The 18,825-nt window shown below is 42.0% G+C and overlaps 3 protein-coding genes and 1 long non-coding RNA gene across 7 annotated transcripts; 3 read left to right on the top strand and 1 right to left on the bottom strand.

Moving 5' to 3' along the window:
- Window positions 1–367: 367 nt before the first annotated feature.
- On the top strand, window positions 368–11,465 carry LOC121976586. Of its 4 annotated transcripts, none has more exons than XR_006110658.1 (6): window positions 368–812; window positions 6,663–6,744; window positions 6,847–7,038; window positions 7,171–7,306; window positions 7,804–10,790; window positions 10,903–11,465. It is a non-coding gene; the product is annotated as an uncharacterized LOC121976586 (long non-coding RNA). The 4 variants fall into 4 exon arrangements; XR_006110659.1 differs by having other exon boundaries at window positions 6,847–7,053; XR_006110657.1 differs by having other exon boundaries at window positions 7,171–10,790.
- A 3,285-nt stretch (window positions 11,466–14,750) lies between these two features.
- LOC121976585 (mitochondrial import receptor subunit TOM9-2-like) lies at window positions 14,751–15,577 on the top strand. The gene is made up of 2 exons (XM_042528808.1): window positions 14,751–15,272; window positions 15,380–15,577. Exon 1 carries the CDS (start codon window positions 14,907–14,909, stop codon window positions 15,216–15,218), a length of 312 nt encoding a protein of 103 aa, XP_042384742.1. The 5' UTR covers window positions 14,751–14,906; the 3' UTR covers window positions 15,219–15,272; window positions 15,380–15,577.
- Window positions 15,578–15,956: 379 nt separating this feature from the next.
- On the bottom strand, window positions 15,957–17,935 carry LOC121976583 (pentatricopeptide repeat-containing protein At3g12770-like). Its single transcript, XM_042528806.1, has 2 exons — window positions 16,106–17,935; window positions 15,957–16,025 (listed from the first exon to the last, which is right to left on the bottom strand). Exons 1-2 carry the CDS (start codon window positions 17,547–17,549, stop codon window positions 15,976–15,978), a joined length of 1,494 nt encoding a protein of 497 aa, XP_042384740.1. The 5' UTR covers window positions 17,550–17,935; the 3' UTR covers window positions 15,957–15,975.
- A 5-nt stretch (window positions 17,936–17,940) lies between these two features.
- On the top strand, window positions 17,941–18,722 carry LOC121976584 (cyclin-dependent protein kinase inhibitor SMR1-like). Its single transcript, XM_042528807.1, has one exon. It carries the CDS (start codon window positions 18,123–18,125, stop codon window positions 18,552–18,554), a length of 432 nt encoding a protein of 143 aa, XP_042384741.1. The 5' UTR covers window positions 17,941–18,122; the 3' UTR covers window positions 18,555–18,722.
- Window positions 18,723–18,825: the final 103 nt, after the last annotated feature.

Raw genomic sequence — 18,825 nt, 5'->3', positions numbered from 1 at the left:
TTAAGTCATTTGATTCGATGAATCAGTTTGAAGGATAAAAAAAGTATCAACTCCATATGTTTTTTTGATAAGTAATCATCGTGTCTAAATGTCTTATCATTTTTGATAAGTAGTCATCATCTACTCTTTGATTATTATTTTTTAAAAAATAGCTTGCATTTTAAAAAAATAAAATTAAGCTATTAATAATTTTTAAAAAATTAAACATTTTTTTTTAAAAAAATACCATAGTTGTTTTCTTAACCAAGAATTTAATTCCAAAGCACAAATGATGGATATTTTAACTCCTAAAAAAATCATATACAACATTAGCATCTACTAGTCAATATCATAAGAAAATTGTTTAATTTTATGACCATTCGTGCGAACGCATTAAGGAACAATCAGCGGCTAATTGCCTACACTTTGTGCGATCTCTCTCTCTCTCTCACTCTCTCTCTTTGTTTTCTTTTCTTTTTTTTGTCAATTTTTTTTTTTCACTTCTCCAATTTATACTCCCGCTCACATCCGTCTTCTTCGAGAATGCTCCGTTGATCGCCGCTTTTCTAGGTTTCACCTCGAACTTCTCTCACATCGTCCCTATCCCCTCGATGCTCCGTTCGGCACCGCCCTCGTCTTCTGTATGCTGATCTCCCGGTTGTGCATAGACCAGGCATCGTCTGCCTCCGCTTCGCTCCATATCGATCGATTCGTTCCGTTAGTGTTACCCGTCGTCTGGGTTCGGACACGTTGAGATTCTCGTAAATACTGGTCAGATCGTCGTTTTATGACCCTCGGAATCGCCTCTATCGTTTCTGGGATCGTTGAATTCGGTAAGCGACTGAGTTCCTGTCGTTCGTTTTGAAGAAATTTACTTGAAATATTAAAATTAGTTATGCCATTTTATCACTATATGCTGTTAGATGTCGGATTCATATACGGGTGCCAAATTGGATTGCTAGTTTGTGGCCAATGCGCTGGTTGTGTTTGATGCATCCTTTGTTGGTTGTTACTAATTTCATGGCTTCTGTTGATATGGATCTTTAAATATCCATTAACCTGATATTTTTAGTTGGCTATAACTATAAGCTGAATCTAGTAGACTTTGGATGTTATCTAGGCTATCTAGTTGCCTTAGAATGTTAAGGGTGCGTTTGGTTTGCGTGTTTTCCATTTTCATTTTTCTGAAAAATGCGCGTTTTTTAGAAAATAGAAAATGACTTTTAAACATTCTCTATTTTTCCAAGAAATGCTATCTATTTTTTTAGAAAACGGATATGGAAAATACAAAACAAACATCATTTTTTAGAAACGTGCATTTTCCATAAAATGAAAATGGAAAACACACAAATCAAACACACCCTAATTTTCTAGAGATTTCAATTTTTTGAATCGTACCTGTGATGTAAGAGAACACTGGTATGACAACTTCCAAGTTTCTTATGAGATTTCCGTTATGACCCATGATGGTTGAGATAGGTAATATTCCCCTTTTTGACCTTATGATCGTTTAATGTTTGCATATATGATGTGTATATTTATGTTTGATAGATATTGGAATTTATGATATTTATGATCGGTCTCTAACAAGTTAATTGGGAATGTTGGAGAAACCCAATATTATCAATTGAATACCATTGTCTAAGTCCCAATTAAACAACTTTCAAAATTTTTTAGCTCCATGCTCCACTCGCAATTCTCTAACCCTTGAGCATCATACAATCTCCATAAGTTCCATGTCCACATGCTCTATGAGCTCCACTTTGTCCTTGCCTCTGATTTACAATTTCCACAATTACCACATCTACAAGTACCATGAGTTGCACTTGATTCATGTGTAGGTGCAGTGGAGGCCGGCAAGAGGGGGGTGAATTGCTGAAATCAAAAACAAACTATACCCTCCTCGGATTTCAACTAAAAAAAAAAGCAGCAGTAAAATAATAGCAACTAAATTAAGGAGACAGAAAATAAATCAACAACAGAATTTAACCTGGTTATAACCAAGAGGGTTGTTAATCCAGGACGATGAAAAGCGCACTAACAAAAATCTCCTTCTCTGAAGGCGGAGAAGCCTTTTACACTTTTGGAAGCTCACTAGTTGCTTAGGAATTGCTTGAGTTGTATTGAATTCCTAGCTCCAGGGGCTTTTAAATAGCCTCTGGAAATCTGATCTCGAGGGTCCAAGGCGCCTCCAAGGGGTGAGCGGATAAAACTTTATCCGCAGCTTGAAATGGTCAGTTTGACCTGTTGAAGGCGCCTTCAACAAAGCTAAAGGCGCCTTCAAGCTGGAGGCGCCTCCAAGCTGGCAGCTCGAATTCCAACTTGCTTTCTTCAGCTTCCGACGCTCCGTTCTTTTGAGTGATTTCGGGCAACCGAAATAGGGCTCACCCGAACTCAATTCCCGGCCTTCTCCTCGAGCAGGCTTCCGTCCGGCTTCTCGTCCCTCGAACGCCGCGCACGTTCTTCTCGCTCCACCGGAGTACTCTTCCGCAGCTCTCTCGTCCTTCGGACGTACCGAGCCCGTCAGCTCCCTTCCCGTGCCATCCTTCTCGCTAGCTGCGTCTTCCGCTCGACTTCCTGTGCTCCTAAGCTCCTGCACACTCAGACACAGGGATCAAAAATAGTTTAGAAAAATAATTTTAAAGAAACAGACACAAAAAAATAATTTTAAAGAAAAATTACTAAACTAACATATTTAAGCATAAATTTGCAATAAATAAAATTGCAACACAGTTTAGAAATTTTTTTTAATTTTTAATTTTCCTAACTCCCCCTAAACTTGTACCTTTCTCTCCCCCTTTGATCACAGCAAAAATAGAGTACCAATAATAGAGAATATTAAACAAAATATTAAGGTAGAAAAAATTCTGAGTAAAAATTTCTAAGTTAAATTGGATTTAGAAAAATTTTCTAAGCAAAAATAAATTTTTAGAATTTTACAAAAAAAATTTCTAAGTTAAACTGAATTTTCCAAAAAAAATTTTTAAGTCATTTAATTAAAAAAAATTCTAAGTAAACTAAATTTTTGAATGTTCTAAAAAAAATTTTAAAATGAAGTTTTTTAGAATTTCTCCAGGAAAAAATTTCCAACAAAAAAAAAAATTTAAGTTAGAATTTTCAAGAAAAATTTCTAAGTAAAAGAAATTTTGGTTTATTTAAAAAATGTTTGATAAACTTTCAAAGCATTATTTAATTCTAGTTTTTAATGCTTTTTCAGAAAGTTAATTAAACATTTTATTTCAATATTTCAGCTTCCAGGTCATGGCGAGGCACTAGGCTTTCTTGGTTATTGGAGCAACAACCACTTCCTTAGACAAAGCTTCCATAAAGAATTTCAATGTTTAATTTTCTCACTGTAAGCTTTTAATTAAAAGTGAAATTTAACCTAACAAAGATTTTGGAACCCAATAAAGGTTCCTTTCTGCAGGGTTGGTCAAAAACTTGGGCACTTTTCTAAGTTGACCCTGGTGTTTTCTAATGTACCAATTTAATTTTCCATAAGTTCTTAATTTTGATTTAGGAAATTTATTTAAGCATGCATCAGATTTCAATTTTTCAATTTCTAATTTTAATTTATCATTTTCTGATTTTATATTATCGTACATCTCAAGTGGGCATGCTTTTGCTAATTTCTTTTTCAATTCTTTATTTTCTTTTTCTAATTCGAATAAGTCTTTAGAAAGCGATTTAATAAATCGAAAAGACTGAGTCGGGGTTAGATTTCGTACCTGACTTACCTGACTCGGTGAGGTTCCCCCTTCACTGCAGCTTTCCTCTTCTGATGTTCCTCCCCCTTCATCGATGCTCATCTCTGAGCTAGACGTTTCTTCTGGCTGATGGTTGGCCATCAGTGCTCTTCCCGAGAATTCTTCGACTTCTGATTCGGAGGATGAGTCTGACCAAGTGGCCTTTAGGTTCTTGTGTTTGGAGGAATCTGTTTTCTTGTACTTGGTCTTCGTCTTCTCCTTTTGCTTGCTTTTCAATTTCGGGCAGTCATCCTTGATGTGCCCTTCTTCGTTGCAGTTGTAGCAACGAGTCGTTTTTCTTTTTCTCTCATGCCTCTACGATCTAAATTTGTTAGATTTAAAAAATTTATTGAAGCGTCTTACCAGTAGTGCCGCTTCTGATTCGTCAACCGAGGCTTCGAAGTCAGAACTGTTCATTTTTGCCTTTAAGGCAATGTTCTGACTGGTCTTTTCTACTCCATTGGACTCTGAAACTCGAGATTCGTGAAGTTCAAAAGTGGAAAACAATTGTTCTAAAGTACTTACCTCGAGGTCCTTAGAGATGTAGTACGCATCTACTAAGGAGGCCCACTTTGGAGTTCTGGGGAAGGCGTTGAGCGCGTACCGGATAGAGTCCCGGTTCGTTACCTCTTCTCCAAGATTGGTTAGTTGCGTGATCAGCTCTTTGATCCTTGCTTGGAGCTGTGCTACCTTCTCGCCTTGGTTCATCCGGAGGTTCGTCAACTGATTCCGGAGGATGTCGCGCCTCGCTAGCTTCGCTTCGGAGGTACCTTCGTGGAGCTCTAGGAATTTTTCCCAGAGATCTTTCGTAGAGTCGTAGCTTCCGATTCGATTTACCTCCTGAGGTGGCAGTACACTAAGTAGATGGAACTCAGCCTTTCCGTTGGCGACGAAATCGGCTTGCTCCTTCTTGCTTCATGTGTTTTCTTCTTTATCTTTCGGCGATGCAAAACCATATTTCATTGTAATAAGAATATCAAAATCCGTTTTAAAAAATACCTCCATTTTGCGCTTCCATGTGGCGAAGTCTCCGTCGAACTTTGGGGGATGGATGTTTGCTCCGGCCATCGTCTTGATCGTAGTGCTTCAGTTGGCGGTTAGTCCTTCTGAGGTGATCAGACTCTGATACCAATTGTAGGTGCAGCGGAGGCCGGCAAGAGGAGGGTGAATTGCTGAAATCAAAAACAAACTATACCTTCCTTGGATTTCAACTAAAAAAAAAAGCAGCAGTAAAATAATAGCAACTAAATTAAGGAGACAGAAAATAAATCAGAAACAGAATTTAACCTGGTTACAACCAAGAGGGTTGTTAATCCAGGGCGATAAAAAGCGCACTAACAAAAATCTCCTTCTCTGAAGGCGGAGAAGTCTTTTACACTTTTGGAAGCTCACTAGTTGCTTAGGAATTGCTTACAGTATTGATTGCTTGAGTTGTCATGAATTCCTAGCTCCACGGGCCTTTAAATAGCCTCTGGAAATCTGATCTCGAAGGTCCAAGGCGCCTCCAATAGGGGTCCAAGGCGCCTCCAAGTGGTGAGCGGATAAAACTTTATCCGCAGCTCGAAACGGTCAGTTTGACCTGTTGAAGGCGCCTTCAACAAGGCTGAAGGCGCCTTCAAGCCCAACCGGAATAGGGCTCACCTGAACCCAATTCCCGACTTTCTCCTTGAGCAAGCTTCCGTCCGGCTTCTTGTCCCTCAAACGCCGCGCACATTCTTCTCGCTCCACCAGAGTACTCTTCCGCAGCTCTCTCGTCCTTCAAACGCACCGAGTCCGTCGGCTCCCTTCCCGTGCTGTCCTTCTTGCTAGCTGCGTCTTCCGCTCGACTTCCTGTGCTCCTAAGCTCCTGCACACTCAGACACAAGAATCAAACACAAAACAGGACCTAACCAACTTGGTTGATCACATCAAAACTACCACGGGGTTCAACATCATGTCTCTAATCTTCATTATTATCATGTGCACTATCCAAGTACTTGTACACTTGGTATACGTATCAAAAAATAAAATACATTTAACTTAAAACCACATTGCCAACACATCATATTGGTCTAATCCAGACACCAACACCCAAGTAACATAGGTGACAATGTTAGAGTATTGATAAGTATGATAATATGTATTGATAAATTGGAACACTATTAAGAGAAGAGAGTTTTTTTTTTTAACAAAACTATGTATTCTTTTTTGTGGTCCAAGGTCTGAGGGCGTTTTTTTTTCTTAACATTTTTGCTGGCTGAATCATTTGTTGGGCTAATAGATGGTATTCTTTTATTTTTCATGAGTAAAATTAATTAAATGTTAAAATAAATTAGTCAACACAGTTTTAAAAAATTCAGAAGAGGCTGTAATTATATTGGGTTATGTTATGATATTATTAGTATGAATTGTCTGACTTGATTATTTGGATGGGCTAGGTGGTAGTTCTAAAGCTCTATAGGATTTATGAATTGCTATGATTAATTTTATACATTATATGTTAGATTAAATACTTTTTCATATGGATTGCTTATTTTTTTATTTATAGTTTGTACAGCTTTTATTTGATTTTTTTGGTACTTGTTAATGTAGGATTCACTTTTTAAATATGGACAGTGTATGCACCAATGTTTCACATTTTCTGCCATGACTTGACTATTCAACACATGCATCTGTTTTTGAAAACATTAATTCCAATTTGTCTTCATACGTCCATCTAGCTTTGTATCACACTGCTGGGATTTGTTTGCTGAACAAGATTTGTTTATTTAGTGTTTGTTTGACTTTTTGGTGGGTAAATATTTTTTTTTCTCAGGCTGTGTTGATTAATTAGATTCTTGGACTTCATTGGTCTAAGTATAATTGTATTCTTTTATGACCAGAAGGGTAAAAAACAAATCTTGCTAAGATTTGTGTTTTTGTTACCAAATATATGAGCTTGTGATATCATTTAATCAGATGAAGCCAGATAAGGAAGGGCAGGATTCACCTAGCACTTTCATCAGACAAGTAATTGGGAAGGATCCATTGTCTAGAACTGGTGATCATCTGGTCCAATGGTTAAATATACTCTGTTCATAATACCAGCACTAATGTTTTTGGTTTCAAACTCCTTAAGGTTTAAAGTTGAAAAATTGTGCAGGTGGAAAGCAGATCCCTTTTGAACTATGGAAGGGTGAGCCTACTGATGTGAATGAGGCTAAGGAACCTAGTTGTTCTTCAAATGACAATGAATATGCATTTAAGGGAACAAAAGCATCATCTGAACAAATGCAAGCACTTAGATTTCCTGAAGCTATTTTAGCCTTTGCTCAAGCTGCTGCAAGAGCGAATGGTGAGTCTGAAAAATGTATGTCAACTCTCTAAAACAGGTATTTGGGATGTAACTAGGAGTAGGTTTTGAAGTCTGGCAAAAACAAAGAGTTTGGTCCCAAGTTAATAAATGTGCATTTTCTTCTTTTGCCAGATATTCCAGGATGGCCTTTTCTTTCATCACCTAAGGTTCAGTTTCAGAAGTGTGAAAAATGTTCTAGAGTGTTCTGCTCTACATAAGTTATAGAAGGCACATACTTGTGCATAGGCGCTCCCTAAACATTGATAAGGTCTTTATCCTTTGAACTTCTTTATTTTAAGTTGCATCTTCATTTTAAATTTTAGTTTATCTACTTTAGTAGGACAATAGACGTCCATTCCTTTTTCCTTTATGAGCTTAAGATATGTACATAAGTACAAGACCTGCTCTGGTGATACCATTATGTGAATAAAATCTTTCTTCTCTGGTTTCCCTGTTGTTCGAAATTATAAATTACAACTGTATTTGAATTACAACCCACAGTATTTTATAAGTTCGCATCACTTTTTCCAAAGGTGCCTGTTATTTGCCTGAGTAAATTGTTCAATTTTTCACTATTCTTCCTGCCTTATTTTGTGGACATACTAGAAATGGACACGTGATCCCTATACTTTAAGGTTTGAACTTCATTGAAGAAAAAAAAAAATCTATATTCTCATCAACTTTAAATGATTATGCTATTTATATATTTTTATGGCTATTTCCTCACTTGATTTCATTTGGGTAACTATTCCTTGGCATTTGTAGGATTTTCTGAAGAATAGGGATTGTCTGGCCAACATGTTTGTGGCGTGAAGGTAATCAGGTCGGCTTTGTACTTCTTCAGGTCCAGCTGAGGTGGTAGTCCGACCTGCCACTGGGTTTGAAAGCTTGGCCGCTCAGGGAGTCTTGGGTAGAAGAAGTACTCCTTCCAGTGTTTATTTGAAGTGGGCATCTTTTCAAAAAATACCAAACCGATCCGAGACTGAAAGAGATAAGTTCCTAGCTCGGATTGCTTGGGGTAGTAGAAGTAATGAAAGACTTGCGGGGTTAAAGGGATGTTGTGCAACCGGAATAGGATGACAACGCCGCACAGCAGATGAAAGGAGTTCGGGACGAGTTCGGGACGAGTTGTGGAAGAGGGACGCAAAAGTAATTACAAACTTCAATAATAAAGGGGTGAATGGGAAACCGCAGGTCGGCCATAAACTGGCCTCGGAACAAGCAGAAGGTGTCGGTCGGCGGGTAATTTGGTTGATCGGTCGAAGAAGCCAAAATCACCTCATGATTATAAGGAATTTCAAAGGTGTTCCTAAGGGATTCAGCGTCACCCTTATCGAACCTGGTCTCCATGGTGGAGTACCAGAGCCTAGTTGAGGGATCCGACGGCTGTGAAGAACTGGCCATTGCCGGAGAAAGGGGAGAAAACAAGAAGTTCCGCCGAAAGGTTGTCGGAGAAACACAAAACATACGTCGGGCAGGGACGTGGGACAAGAGGAACAAGACTGCTAAAGATTAAACGGCAGGAAGGGTCAAAAAGGCTTACAGAAAGAGGTTGTCGGGGAAGAAGACGAACGGTTGCCGAAGCACTGGTCGCGCAAAGTCGCCAGCAGTTGTTGAGAAGGAAGATGCAAAGTGAAGACAGAGGCGGTGCTGCGGCTTTATAAAGATCAGCTCGGCCGACTAGAGCCGTCGGATCTAGGTCACGGGAACCGAAACACAAATCCAGCCGTCGAATTCAAACCACCAAACATCACATCAGTAGCTGTCACCTCAAACGTGCTAGAACTGCGGCGGCGACACGTGGCATACTCCTACAAGATAGCATTTAATGGGTGACATTATTAGGCGTGGGTGCGTGCTCGGCCTTAATGGAGGAGATTTGTACGAATTCCAAGGAGATTCGGGCTATGTCAACATTTGACCGTGCGGTCCGGGCCCATCCAAAGACACCGAAGGAAAAACCTCCCAAGTGCAAGCCATTGGATCACCGTGCGGTCCAGAAGATCAGTCTTGCACGGACTGGTCGGGGTCCAACTAGCAACATGGTCGATCGGCCAACCGATCTCCAGACTACTTGTCCAGTCAGTCGGACTTGCAACCTCCTTCGACTAGACTTGAGGGGGAGGCACGTGATCCGGGGGTAAGGTGGGGCCCCGCCCCGTAGGAGGTCAACACCACGTGGAAGGTCAAAGTCAATGCAGTCAACGCCCCCGGGCTAGCGTCCGACCGGGCGACCCCATCAACCGATCAGGACCCCTCCTTGGCCGGTCCGACGTTATCACAGCTCGGTCTCGCACCGAGCTTCCGACGCTCAAAGACCCAGCATCACCAAAGCAAGCGGCGAGTGGCTGGGCATGTGCCGAGCGACTGGCCATGTGCTAGGCGGACATCCGGATCAGCCAAAGATCGGATCACAGCCAGCGAAGCGGAAACACGACCCGGCAAGCCTAGACAGTGGAAGTAGCCGAACGGTCACCCCGCTCGGCCTAGACAGCGGAAGTAGCTGAGCGGTCCACTAGCAGGCAAAAGCATGATCGACTGATATCCTCCTCGAGACCCGTGCCGCCGACAAACAGCATGGTCGGCGGCATGATCATGCATGATCCGGCAGAGAATCGTACGACGGAAGCTTCTGTCAGGATATGCTCGGATCATTGAGGTATGGCGTCAGAGGTACTTTTTCTGACATGTCCTTTCAGGGAAGACTTTGAGAAGCGTGCACGCTCGCTCCCGGGGTCCTATATAAGGAGCCCCAAGCTTCGTATGCATAATCTCTACTGTAGCTACAGCTACGCTGTCATTTTGCTTCCCCGTTTCTTCTATATCCCGGTGTCTGACTTGAGCGTCGGAGGATCATCGCCGAGGAACCCTTCCCTGGCCTGGCACTGACGCCTTATGGTTGCAGGTCCCGCCAACCAGGAGTTCATCAGCGCTCAACAGGAGCGCCACGCCCCCAGCTGCCATCGCCTCGACTCTCGGATAGGATCACTGAAAAAAAATGATTCCCCTCATTCAGATTTCAATACTACAAAGAGAGAAAATGAAGACCATCATCCTGTGGAACTTAATGAATCTCTAGGCCCTACTGCAGCAATTGATGTTAGAATGGATACCGAAGTTGCTGATTGTAATATTGTTCAAGATCAGATGAATGATGAATCCCAGGCATTCTTTTTTGACCCAGTATAAATCAAAAAGAACCATTCGAAATGGGCATACAGTTCAGTTCCCTGGAGCAAAACCTTCAGTTTCAATGAGGTATGGCCCTTACAAGGACCTGAAGGCCACCTCATCGGCCTCCAATAAGATTTGGACACAGAAAAATAAACATGAAGAGGCACCATATGACAGAATTGATAGGATTCATCAAGATCAGTCAGTCAATCCTGATAGTTCTGAAGTTATAATTGGCTCTATTCTTGTAGCACTTGGAAGTGGCGATGGAACTAGAAGTAAGCCAGACAAGCTTCATGCTAAACAGCACAATATGAAGCCCCCAAACGGGATGCTGTGGAAACCTGCGGGTCTCCATGATAACAGGAGTGGTACGAGCAGTGTGTCTAATACAAGGAAAGAAAACTTGTCTCCACGTGAAGAATTCACCGATCCAGTTCCTGCTGATTAGACCAATTTCTCTCCGGATGGGAGGATGGACAGTACTTCTGAGGCACAGCAGGATTTTTTGATGGTGCAACCAAGTACTGGACCAATTTTATTCTCAAGCAAAATTGCAGATTCTTTTCTCGCACAGCGTAAGAGTCTTTCCCCCACTAATTAATGCTGTTCTTTTCTACTCGGCAATATCTTAATTAACTAGGCTCGATGATGCATCTTAAACTTGATTTACCTTTATTTTTTATGCAGGATGGAAGGAGGCTATTGTAGCCAATCATGTGAGGCTAGTTTTACCATTTGAAGTTGAAGTATCTGATGATTATGATACTGCTGAAAACGGCCACTACGAGATGATGCCTGAAAAACCATGTGCATCAAATGGCATGGAGAAAGGGTACGATAGTTTTGTAGGTGGCAGATCCTGTAGCACAGAGAAAGCGTCACGTAGAGCAGGCTCAATCGAGCCTTCAAATTCTTCCAAGCACAAATTTAAAACTAAGCCTGAAAAGGATAGCAAACTAAAATATGTTCCAAAACAAACACACAACGCCATGGGTGAGTGACTAGATGAGGTGGAAAATTAGTTTAGTGTCATTGTAAAATGTAGGCTACGTGCAGAAGCTGCAGTTTTATCAGAGTTCTTCTGTTCATTTCACACTGATGGTGAATCCAAATTCTTGAAGTATCTTTGCTCCGGTATGTCACTATTGCCTTTTCCTTGTTAATCTAGAACACTTGGCTGCAATTTGTTATGTCGCCAAGTCGATAATTCTGCACGTTTAAGGTAATTCAAAGCTTTATCATAATAAAACATTCTGATCTTTCATAATTATTAATGTTCGTTTATGTTGGATTCTTCCATTTCTTTTACCCTCTTGATCGACTGCAATCTGAAACGTCGAAGGGAATCCAAATAATATGATGCTGTTACATAGGAATTCGTGAAAGGTTCTCTTCGTATATTTTCATATGAGAGCATCTGAGAGCATGATGACTCTGCTTGTTGACGCAATTGGTATCTGATTGCTCCAAATTTTAATAGGTCTTGGGTTAATTTTTAATAGATGTAAAATATTTTATTGGGTGTTTAATCTTCTCTATACAAAATGATTGCTGTGTTAGAGTAAAATATCCCCCTTTCTTCGTGATTTACCTCTTTTTATTTTAATGTGGGGTTGATATGACCGACCTTTTGTATAGGGGAGTTTAAGCACTTAACAAGGTATTTTGCATAGGAGAGACTAAGCAGCCATGCGATCTCAAGTAAGCCCCATTTTATTTTATTGTAATTGTAATTGTAATGGATTTGAGTTTTTAAGGCCCATTATTCCTCCTCCATCTTTGTCTATTGGGTGTTTTAGAACTTTTTTAGAACTCAATAATATAAGTTGTTGATCCGGTAGTAAGAATAGGGGACCCCGTCCTATGGAGTCAACGTCACGTGGAAGTCAAAGTGGCAGTTGTCCATCCGGGGAGGGTTGGGTCCGACCGACCGACCGACCGACCGTCCGGTGGAATCGAACGTCCGGAGATGGATGGGTCCGACCGATCGGCCGACCACCTGGTGTTCGGCTGATGGTTAAAGGCGCCTTGTCAAAATCAGGGTTCCGGCGCTCAGTGGAGAGGGTCGTAGGGTCGAGCGGACTGCACGCTCGGCCAAAGCCATAAAGTAACGTACTGCTAATAGTCTCCACAAAGCACGTGATGGAGAATCTCCCCCAAGTAAACCATCGCATATGTCCGGCCTGATGTTGAGGGAACCGTCCGGCCGGACGACAGATATGGAGCAGGGAGAGAAGGACAAGGAACATCTTCTGACAGCTGTCATGCTCTAGGACTAGGCCGTACTCCAAACCTTATGACAGGGGGTTCCGCTGTCCCATCGAAGACGTGCTTGGACTGTAGCAGTATGGGGTCAGGTCTTTACTGGGGTATGGGCTAAGGACACGTGTACACCTTGGTATGTGTGCACCCGTTTCTCCACATCCCTATATAAAGCCTCTCATCCTTCGCCTGAGGTACGTTTTTGACGAGTTTTGGAGCTCTTGAGCTTCGCCTGACTTGAGCGTCGGAGGGTCGCCGCCGGGAACCCCTTCCCGGCCCGACTTCTGTGCAAGTTCGCCGGAGCTTCGTGCTACCAGTCGAAGATCTACGTCAACAGTCGAAAAGTGCCCCGTGCTCAGCGTCCGTTGATTCAGCTTGCGGACAGGATCAGTTGTAATTATATCAATAATCTAATATTATTGACACGGCAAGAACACTTGCGCGCTATTATAATAACATAAAATTGATTTGTAGATTTTGTGTAGAACTTTTCCATTCTCTTTGTTTCCATTAACTGGAAATCACTCATATGATCATATCAAACTTTATTTGTGAATACACTATTTGATCACATCAAAGTTTATTCACCTTGAATTCGACTTTCTCAATGGTAAATAAGGAAACCAATACTTATATGACTTTCAATGGTTCATGGATACAAATAGTCATGGGTCCACAACTTTTTATAATTCAGGACGATGCTCGTCCTTTATTCTGGGCATACCCTTAATAGCCTCATATCATGATCAACTCCTTAATCATAGAACGTCAAAACTAATTTTGATTAACACCCAATGAATCATGGTAAGAGTATCTAACAGTATCACTCTATGATTCCCTACGTATAACTGAATAGTGTATGTAAGAACCAGTCGATTATGGTAACATACAATCCGGTCCCTTCATATCATATATTCCAATCAAATCTATCATCATTAGTACATCGAGGGTTGTTTATTGATTCGACAACTATATGGTATATCTTATAGTGATATAATATGTGCAATTAGGAAACTCATTTCCTAAAGCATACCTTATAGTATTACATAGGATATCCACACCTGTGGATGTATGGTGCATCTCCGACTATAATACACTGACTCTTATATGTTTCATTACTACACCTCATCCCTAGGGCGTAGCGCAAACGGTGGATGCATGACATCTCTAGCGTAATGGTTAGGGGTCGATTCTCAAGAACTGACAATCTAAGGTTTACCCCACCATGCCCCTAACGTCCGTGTACCTGTATTTATCTTCTTCCATATCCATGGAGTCGACATTAGGGAGTCGTTGATGTAGCGGATCTACATTTTTTCCATTACTACACCCAATCTCATCATTTGATGACTCTAATAGAGTCGGTAAATGAGTCAAAGTATAGCCCAACATATAGTCTCAGTGTTGTCTCGAGTCATAAGGATTACTAGTATACTATTACAACCAAAGACTTATCTACTCGATAAATGATAATCACTTGGAAAGTCGTGAGAGATGTTCTATGAACTCATCGTATGATTACCTATCTGTATGCTTAAACATCTCTATATCCTTACCAATGAAACGTGGTATACTACATCACAGATGCTAGCCTTTAGCTTGAGCGACATTTATCTTTATTTATTAGGTGATTCAATTGACTAAGAACAAATTTAGAATATACAATGGATATTGATATATTTCATGATGATCATTATATGTATCATCACATTTCACTATAGTATATTCAAAGATTTTATCTATACATCTAGTATGAGTATAAAGATAAAATAAATATAAAATTAAATTAAATTATATTAAAATAAAAAAAAATTATTTACAAAAATCAATAAAATCCTAATCAACAGTTGATTTTATAAGACACCTACTCTAACAATCATATAACCCTTTACAGGGGAGAGATCAATTACTCATGCGACACTTTACATTAAGGAGATCAAGCGCCAACAATACATGAATTTAAATAACTCATTTTAAGTCAATAATATTTTTTATGTAAATTTTACTTTCACAAATTTAACGATACCTTATTTTTCTGGAAAAAATTACAATTTTGGTATAAATAAAAACGGTATGCTGGAGGGAACATCTTTTGTACATTTACCCAGTCAGAGGCGCATTTTGGAAATTCTAAAGATGTAGAATATATTTGGAAAAGTTACAAACTTTGAAGTCTAATAATAAAGAGGGGCTATGTTGAGAAGTATAGTAGTATACCTTCAAAAGGGGGGCTATTTTGAGAAGTATAGTAGTATACCTTCAAAAGGGGGCCTAGTTTGAGAAATTTTGAAACTAGTTGACGTTTTCTGAGCATATCCAAACGTGGTCGGTGGTTCCGTAAATTTCCTAGTATAAGGATACAAATCCACCTTGTTAAGGGTTAGCCTCGCCTTCCCTCCGCTTCGAGCCGCCTTTCATTCGCTCTCAAAATGGCGTCTTCTTCCTCCTCAGCGCCGGGCGGCAGCGGCAGCGGCGATGGCGATGGAGTTCTGTCCCGCATATCGAGATCGGTGTCGCAGTCTGCGATCGTCGCGCGAGGCAGAGACGCCGCCGCTGAGGCCTCCACCGTAGCCAAGAAGCTCCTCCGCAGCACTGGAAAGGCCGCGTGGATAGCAGGAACGACATTCCTCGTGCTCGTCGTCCCCCTCATCATCGAGATGGACCGAGAGCAGCAGATCAACGATCTGGAGATGCAGCAGTCCGCCCTCCTCGGCGCCCCCCCGGCGACTCTGCCTTCCTAAAAGGGCACGCCTGAGACAGAAGCGATCCAACCCCACGCTTCGATTGGCTTTAAGGTAGTCGGATTTTGTTTGATGAACCACAAATACTTCAGTTTTCTTTCATGTTGATTTGAATCATGTTTTGGATTTCACGGAGGGTGATCCCATTTGGTTGTTTTCAGTGACTCCTTCTGACGAACGTAGATTTAGGGTAAAAGATAGATGAACTTTGATGCTATCCTCCGATTGCCTAAACAATTGATCTTGATTGGTGATCTGTTAATAATTAGCATTTGGGCGTCCTGTATTGTGCGGCAGTGAGTATATTGTTAGCTGAATTCTTTGCTCATCAAGAATAGAAGTGTTATTCTTAACAGATATGCAATCTGCTAGTTTATCTTGCCCTTTTTGTGATTAACTTGCTCTTTTGTACCATCATTCTTCTTCCATTACAGTTTTTATGACTTAAAAAACTGTCTTTGTTTTCAGATAGTGATTGATGCTGGATTTTTTTTTTTTTTGGTTACTTTGAACAAGTTCTTGGCATCCAAAACTTCTGCTGGAGTTTTTGATAGTGCTTGGATTCATTTTATTTTACTTCGAATCATCTTCTCTCAAAGAGGAGAAAGTCGTTCCGCAAAGCCAATATCTCGACTGTTTGAATATTGTCGTCGAATTGAACTAACGGTCATCGCTGTAGATGTCTGTGAACTCTAGCTTCATGTAGTACTTTAGAAGGCAATGCTTGCAGCAACCATTAAAAGATATTTGAGTCTTCTTATTGAGAAGGCATGGCCAAAAGATGCAGACATTCCAACACAAGGATATCTGATTCAGAGTAACAATCAAGATCATTTATAATAGGATTGATGAATGTTTATTCATAGCATCTAACAATTAGCGGATACCGTTTACTTGGGGATTCACAGCATCTCCTTGATAGAAAATCTGCAATTTCCCGTCCGCATCAAGCCAACTGCACCCTGGTTTCTTCACCATGCCCAGTTTTCTCATCTTTGTTCTCAACTTGGCCACACAGTCCAATTGGCCAAGTGCTTCATGTATTCCGCAAAGAGCCACATAGTTGCTAGCATTCCTCTCCTCTAGTTCAAATAATCTTGACGAGGCGATCTCTCCGACCTTTATATTTCTGTGCATCACACAAGCACCTAATAGTGCTCCCCAAACACTAGAAGTTGGCTCCATGGGCATTGTCTGAATAATATCTAGAGCTTCTTTGATCCTTCCTGAACGACCAATAAGGTCCACTAGACACGCATAGTGCTCGACTCCAGGCTCCACGCTGTGAACATCTTGCATGGATTCAAAGATCCTCATTCCCTGGCTCACAAGTCCAGAGTGGCTGCAACTGGACAGGATCGAAGTGAATGTTATACGATTTGGCTTCATTCCTCGCTCTAGCATTTCTTGATACAGTCTCAGTGACTCGTAGCCGTCACCATGGGCACCGTAGCAAGAGATCAAAGTCGACCATGTAACCAAATTTTGCCGGCTCATTCTTGAGAAAACTTTCTGTGCATCACCCACACAGCCGCACTTAGCATACATATCAATCAGAGAATTGCCGATCGTGACATCGCAGTCAAACAACAAACACCGAGTAGCTCTACCGTGAACTTCCTTCCCTCTTCTCAAGTCTCCTTCCCTAGCACATGCACTCAAGATGCTTGGAATGGCCATGAAATCCTCCTCGACCTCGCATTTTGACCTACGGCGATAAAGGGCCAGTGCTTCCGCTGAACATCCAAGCCTTGCATAACCTGAGACAATAGAATTCCACGTAGCACTGTCCCTGCGAGGCATTGTTTCAAACAAGTAGCGAGCATCATCCAAGAGCCCACATTTCGCGTACATATCCATAATGGAGCCCCGGACGATGAAACAACCTTCGTGCCCGAGGCATATGGCCCAGTTGTGGAATGCCATGCCTCGAAAGTGATCTCTGACGGCGGCACAGACCTTGAAGAGAGATGGAAGCGTGAAGTGATCGGGAAGAAGGCCGGAGCGGAGAAGACTGCGGGGAAGAGAGAGGACCCCGAGTTGGTCGGCGAGGGGGCCCATTTGGGCGTAGGAGGAGAGGAGGATGTTCCAGGAATGCATGTTCCGTTGCGGCATCCGGTCGAACACCATGCGGGCGAGGTGGATGCCAGAGCAGCGGGCGTACATGAGGACGAGGTCGGTCTCGAGCGTGACGTGGGGGAGAAAGCCACGGGCGACGACCTGCGCGTGGGCTTCTCGCCCATCGCGCAGGCTCGACGAGGAAGCACTCTTTCTCAAGCACGACGAGAGGAAGGTCGACGACAGGCCGTCGGCGAGGCAACGGCGTGGCATCCCTGATTGTGGTGTGGATACCAGCCACAGAGAATATCGCTAATAAATTAAAATTTTGAATTAATTGAATAAAATTTCTGAATTAAATTATTTTTTACTCGCAGCACCATAACATAACAGCTCCCCACAAAAATACACCAGCAGAAGTAAACCAGAGCTGATTCCCTTTAATTAATTCCCTCCCCGTCAAGCAAATAGGCGGTGCATTTATCGCCCCCAACAGCATCCAATGCCTAGTCCATTTAGCCCTGGGCCCCACTTCTGCTCAAGGTATCCTATGAGCCGCCTTTCCCTGTTTACTTCTACAGCACCAGCAGACACAAATACACCACCAAAAAGCTTCCTAAATATTTATCCAGCTAATTCCATCAAAAGGGGCCCTCCATCTTGTTTCGGGTCCGATAAGACGCAGATACATAAAAGAATATGCTTTCCGAGCACACCCCCCATCGCTTTGCCTCCCTTCCCTGTCGCCTTAGAAAGTTAGAATCAATAGAAGATGAGATACCTTCTTCGGATGGTCCCTCACACCATCTGCGTCCATCCATACAAAAGTAAAAAATCCTCCGTATAATGCCCGACGAAGTAACTATATGTGCTCTTGAACATAGATTGGTGTTTCATTTGTTGCTGTGCGTCATGTCAGACGCCTCTGCAGAGTTGAGGCCCATCCAACTGACTGGCTCCCCTCCGCTAAGAGAAGAGCTGCAGGAGGTCAACGAAGGAGCACCGGAGGATGCTGATCCCCACCACTGCTGCCGCACGCCGACGTCGGAAGAGAGCAAGCTACCGCCGGCGCCGCCGAACTGCCCGCCAGCGCCGAGGAAGCGGAAATGGAGGAGGCGGCGGCGGAGGCCCCCTCCGCCTCCACCGCCGCCGGAGCTCATCGCGGCGGAGACCCGACAGCTGGAGCAGCTGTTCAAGCGGAGAGATCGCGAGGTCGACGAGCCGACGACGACACAGGCCAAGGGGAAGAAGGTTCGAGATTCTGACCATGGCAGTTAAATTAATTAACTATACTACGATCTGCATGGGGTTGTTGTCGATTACGCTTACCTTTTCTTTTAATTTGTTTCAAAATATATATATCTGTATCTATACAGATGGTAGGAGATTTTTTCTCAGAATTGTGATCGATTTAATTATCAGAACTATTCCGTAGCTTCGACTTGATTCAGATCAATTTTAAAAGTTCTTGAAATGATGCATCATATGAGCTATAGCTATCTATCTCTCTATATTGTTGCTGTTTCAAGAAGGTGGGATGTTTTGGCCG

This window comes from Zingiber officinale, chromosome 4B, assembly GCF_018446385.1.
Source record: "Zingiber officinale cultivar Zhangliang chromosome 4B, Zo_v1.1, whole genome shotgun sequence".
In the NCBI taxonomy this organism is placed as follows: Eukaryota; Viridiplantae; Streptophyta; class Magnoliopsida; order Zingiberales; family Zingiberaceae; genus Zingiber; species Zingiber officinale.
The sequence above is the reverse complement of the archived record's forward strand: the minus strand, read 5'-3'. Positions and strand labels throughout refer to the sequence as shown.

Coding starts and splice junctions, on each gene's coding strand:
- LOC121976585 (XM_042528808.1), top strand. CDS start 14,907: ATGGCGTCTTCTTCCTCCTCAGCGCCGGGCGGCAGCGGCAGCGGCGAT.
- LOC121976583 (XM_042528806.1), bottom strand. CDS start 17,549: ATGCCACGCCGTTGCCTCGCCGACGGCCTGTCGTCGACCTTCCTCTCG. Junction 16,026..16,105: donor TGTGAATCCCCAAGTAAACG/GTATCCGCTAAT, acceptor ACTCTGAATCAG/ATATCCTTGTGTTGGAATGT.
- LOC121976584 (XM_042528807.1), top strand. CDS start 18,123: ATGCCCGACGAAGTAACTATATGTGCTCTTGAACATAGATTGGTGTTT.